Below are 5,467 nucleotides of genomic sequence, written 5' to 3'. Positions count from 1 at the left end.
GATCCAGAGCGACAGAGATGTAGATAGAGCCGGACTGGACCTCCTGCTCATCACATTCGTTAGGAATCTGACCCCTGACCTCACAGAGAGCGCTCAGGCTGCTTTTCCTCGCCGTGCTGCGTGCGTTCAGGTTGTGGGGGTTACAGAGGAATCCGGCTTTCAGGAATGTAGGTCTGAGCTCGGACGTGGAGCGTAAAGAAGGCTTACGGCACTAATCCCCCCAGCAGACACCCATATGAGAGCCAGCAGCAGCAGCAGCAGCAGCAGGAGGAGGAAGAGGAGGAGGGACTGCGTCTAGACAGCCGTCTGGAATCGGACACTTCCCCCATTCCACCGAATTAAAGCAGCGAATTAAAGCAGAAAACGTTCAGCGCCGTGTTCTGCGGATTACAATTTCATTTCAATCGCGTCTGCGCGGTCACGATGACCTCATACTCTTTTCTCCTCTTTATTCTCTGCTACGCTATGCTACGCTACGCTAGCACTACGCTAATAGCATTTCTCATATTATTCTAGCAGCAGAATTCCACCAGTACATCTTCTGTATTTTTCTACAAACGCACGCTCGGCGGTTTTAGCCTAGCTAACGTCTATAGTACAGGCTGCGTGCTACGCTAACTACCTGCATAAAGGAGCTGCAGATACGACCGCTTTTAACCCCATGACCTGCTTTTGTCTAGTTACTATAGATAACAGTATGAGATAAGGAAGATAATAAGAGTCTGGGATATTGAACATGTCTCAGATCGTGTGATTCAGACTAAAGACTAAAGATTTTGTCTCAAGCTGACCTTGTAAAAAGCTACACATGCCTTCATCAGACTGTAATGCTCTCTACACTGGACTTACAGTAATCAATCACTTCTGTATCGGCTTCAGATGGTACAAAACGTGGCAGCACGTCTTCTCTCCAACACCTCCAAACGCTCACACATCACCCCTGTCCTCCACTCGCTTCACTGGCTTCTGGTGCGGTTTAGGGTGGAGTTTAAGGTCCTTCTCTTTCTTGCCTCTTTTCCACCGGAAACAACCGGGTGCTGGTTCAGAGCTAGCGCTGGTGCTGGTTCAAAGTTGGTTCCACTGGTGAACCTTCTAAGAACCGGTTTGCCTTTCCACCGGCTAGAGAGCGGTCACAGCGCCGAGTGTGACGTCACTGTATACGTGTCAAGTGTCCCAGCGATGTTAGCGCAGCAGCGGCAAACACAAACACGACGACAATGGCGGATGTCGCTTTACCGTTAATGCTCATGGCTTTGCGAACCTACATCGGCATCCAAACACGGCGAATAAAACGTGTACGTGCGGCTCCGTGTAATCTGTATAAACGGAGGTTGTGATCGATAAAGTACATAACGTTATTTTATCATTAACACAGAAAAAAATTTAGCCTTAGCATGTAGCTACCTACTATCATGTGTGCTGATAATGTATCATATCGCGGTAAAGTAAAAGTGTATTAAACATTAGTTTACTTAAGGTACATTATCAAATGCGCTAACAGTAGCCCCGCCCCCAACTCCTGATGCAAGCGGTTCTTAAGTCTAGACCAGCAACGTTTTGGTGCTACTTAAGAAGCACTTTTCCTGGTTCGGAGCCGGTGCTTTGGCGGTCGAAACAGAAAGAACTGGTTCTAAATTAGGCTCCGAACCTGCACTCGAACTGCCTCGGTGGAAAAGGGGCATCTGTGTGTTCAAGGCCATCAATGGTCTGGCCCCGGCCTACCTCACAGAATTAATAAAGGTCTACCAACCAGACAGATCTCTCCGCTCCTCTGGATATACCTCTCTGGTCATTCCCAAATACAAATATGAGAAGTTTGGAGGCCGGTCATTTGCCATCAAGGGACCAAAGCTGTGGACCAAGGGACCAAAGCTGTGGACCAAGGGACCAAAGCTGTGGACCAAGAGACCAAAGCTGTGGACCAAGGGACCAAAGCTGTGGACCAAGGGACCAAAGCTGTGGACCAAGAGACCAAAGCTGTGGACCAAGAGACCAAAGCTGTGGACCAAGGGACCAAAGCTGTGGACCAAGGGACCAAAGCTGTGGACCAAGGGACCAAAGCTGTGGACCAAGGGACCAAAGCTGTGGACCAAGGGACCAAAGCTTCCATCACACTTACGATCCGTCACTGTGCTGAGTGGTTTTAAACCGCAGTTTATTCATACAAGCTTTTAACACGTAGACCCGGTTTCAACTGCTAATTTATGTTCATTGTGTTCTTATTGATTTTATTTTTTATTGTTGTTTTACTGGAAAGCACCTTGTGCTCCTTTTGGCTGTTGTAAGGTGCTCTATAAATAAAATTTGATTGATTGATTGATTGATTGAAAGCAGCAGGTAAAACCTCACGTTTACATATTAGTGACATCATCATCGTCGTAGCTTCAGTTCACCGAAGCATCGGACGCCAAACGTAGCCAAAAAACAAAAACACCCGAAGACAGAAATAATTTCGATTTTTTTTTTTTTTTTAATTTTGGCATTTCTCCGGTGTGCATTTATATTAAGCAAAGTGCATCTTTTCTATTTCTATCAACACACTGCACAATACATAAATAACGATGCATATAAAACGTCTTCGTATTTACAGGTAATAATATATTTATATATATAACAATACATTTGAACTTTTATTTCACTTAATTAAATCTTTTAAAGTCTTTCATTAAAAACCCATCATGGGTTTTCCTTTCTTTCGTTTTCTTTTTTTCTCTCTCTCTCTCTCTCTCGTAAAATCTTCTGGAGAACTTTTTTTTTCTCAGTCTGTCACAAAAAAAAAAAAAAAAAAAGCAAATAGTCCCAAAAAACGAGGTCAGGGCCAGTCCGTGTCCATGGCGACAGAGGAAGAGGGGAGGGGAAGTGGAGTGGGCGGGGCTTGTGGTTATCGGTTATTGAAGATGAGTTCGAGCCAGCAGGGGCAGCTGCTGATGAACTGTCTGGTGTAGCACTGACCCCAGCCCTTGACGAAGCTGATCTGTACGGTGAATCCGGCGCGAGGCTGATGGCTGAACTCGTGGTCGTTGGGTCTCTGCAGGCTCTTGGCCTTCTCGTAGTCGAAGGCTTTTATGGAGAACCCGGGGAAGACCTTGTGCACCAGCAGCGTTCGTGATGAAGGGTCGTCCAGCGTGGCTGATTTGATGAAGATGGGGTATCGGCTGCGGTTGTACACCCAGACGCCGTCGGCCTCGCGGCTCAGCTGGATGCCGTAGCCGATTTTGGGTCGCACCATGTGCACAAGTGCGCTGCGGCTCTCCGAGCCCAGCTGGCCCAGGCAGAAGCCCGTGCCCTGAGGTAGGTCATAGAAGATGTCCAGCGATGGCTCGCGGACCGAATAGAGGCGGCCGACGCGCGTCTTCTCCTCCCAGTACGCCACCACGCACCAGTGCTCACCACACTCTTGAACACCTTGGGAATCTAAACACACACAAGGAAAGGCAAACGGGGATTAGTGACACGACTCAGACAGGGACACCAGTGTATGTTGTAGCATAAGAGACGAAGGAAACGAAAGAGTGACAGAGAGGAAGGGAGGAAGGGAGGAGACCTGAACGCTAACCGCACACCGACAGTTAGTGAGTCAGTGTGAAACTCTGGGTATCATAACGTGACCGTTTCACATCTCAATTGCTCACAAAGTCAATAATAATCCTGTCGAAAAACAAAAGACCAAAAGAAGGTAAACAATAAGAAGTGTGCAGTGAGCTGCTTCTGCCTCCATCAGCACTCGGGTATGAAGCTCATGTTACAGTCAGTGTTTATAAGTGAGAAGTGACGAGACGTACGGATAAGTGCCGTGACCCATGCTCACAATTTGTTCTCTGCATTTAACTCATCCAAAGTGCACACACACACACACACACACACACACACACACACACACAGCACTGAACACACACACACACGCACACACACACACACACAGCAGTGAACACACACACAAACAGCACTGAACACACACACACACACACACAGCAGTGAACACACACACGGCAGTGAACACATACACACACACACCAGTAAACACACACACAGCAGTGAACACACACACACACCAGTGAACACACACACACACCAGTGAACACCCACACACACACACACACACAGCAGTGAACACACACACACACACACAGCAGTGAACACACAAACACACACACACACACACACACACTGCTTTGGCACCCGGGGAGCAGTTGGGGGGGGGGGGGGGTTCGGTGCCTTGCTTAAGGTCACCTCAGTCGTGGCCGGCCCGAGACTCGAACCATTAGGCCACGACTTCCCCCAAGTAAACAGTCGGACAGTTAAAGATAACTGTCATGTTATTATTCCTCTTAGTGGGTTGAGAGGGTGCTGCAGGCCGAGAGGGTGCTGCATGCCGAGAGGGTGCTGCATGCCGAGAGGGTGCTGCAGGCCGAGAGGGTGCTGCAGGCCGAGAGGGTGCTGCAGGCCGAGAGGGTGCTGCAGGCCGAGAGGGTGCTGCAGGCCGAGAGGGTGCTGCATGCTGAGAGGGTGCTGCAGACTGAGAGGGTGCTGCAGTCTGAGAGGGTGCTGCAGTCTGAGAGGGTGCTGCAGGCCGAGAGGGTGCTGCATGCTGAGAGGGTGCTGCAGACTGAGAGGGTGCTGCAGTCTGAGAGGGTGCTGCAGGCTGAGAGGGTGCTGCAGGCCGAGAGGGTGCTGCAGACTGAGAGGGTGCTGCAGACTGAGAGGGTGCTGCATGCTGAGAGGGTGCTGCAGGCCGAGAGGGTGCTGCAGGCCGAGAGGGTGCTGCAGGCCGAGAGGGTGCTGCATGCTGAGAGGGTGCTGCATGCTGAGAGGGTGCTGCATGCTGAGAGGGTGCTGCAGGCTGAGAGGGTGCTGCAGGACGAGACAGTGCTGCAGTCCGATCGTTTTATCTAAAGATTCCAAATGTGTCGTAAAATCCATATGACATCATATCCTCCTGCCCGAGTGCAGAAGGAAGAGGAAGAACGTGTGGAATCTCTACACCAGGATAGAACGCATTCCACCTTCACTCACACACACACACACACACACACACACACACACGGCGTGTTCAGATCTAAAGCTCACAAACCCCTCTATCCCACCCCCTCGCCCCCCGGGGCCCGGATTCCGAGCCGGTGCCAAACATCCCTCGGATCCTGGATTCGAGCGTCAGGGAGGAAACGTTGCAGAAATGCGAGGAATGCGTGTCGAGGACCTGGGAGATGTGCGAGCCGTCATCGAGACGTGTTTACACTGGATGTGCCGCTCATCTCCTGCACACCGCTAACGGCAAAATAAGAAAAGAAAGAAAGAAAGAAAGAAAGAAAGAAAGAAAGAAGGCACCCACCCAGCCACCCACCCACCCACAGCAGCCCACCTTCATCTGTACTCAGGAGTGAGAACTTGTCTCTGTTTTTTTATTCTGAAGTCATTTAAAGAGATGGAATTGTTTTCACTTGCAGTAGAAGATATTTACAACTAATAA

The 5,467-nt window shown here is 49.7% G+C and overlaps 1 protein-coding gene across 1 annotated transcript in view; it reads right to left on the bottom strand.

Moving 5' to 3' along the window:
* Nucleotides 1–2,447: 2,447 nt before the first annotated feature.
* The window catches only part of smad7 (SMAD family member 7), a 27,810-nt gene continuing 24,790 nt past the window's right edge, over nt 2,448–5,467 (bottom strand). Inside the window, exon 4 of the mRNA XM_027152709.2 lies at nt 2,448–3,414. Coding sequence (XP_027008510.1) covers nt 2,882–3,414 — 533 coding nt within the window. The 3' untranslated portion in view covers nt 2,448–2,881. The remainder of the gene's footprint in view (nt 3,415–5,467) is intronic.

Source organism: Tachysurus fulvidraco, chromosome 21 (assembly GCF_022655615.1).
Source record: "Tachysurus fulvidraco isolate hzauxx_2018 chromosome 21, HZAU_PFXX_2.0, whole genome shotgun sequence".
Lineage (NCBI taxonomy): Eukaryota > Metazoa > Chordata > Actinopteri > Siluriformes > Bagridae > Tachysurus > Tachysurus fulvidraco.
Note: the sequence above shows the minus strand (reverse complement) of the source record. Positions and strands in the feature narration are given on the sequence as shown.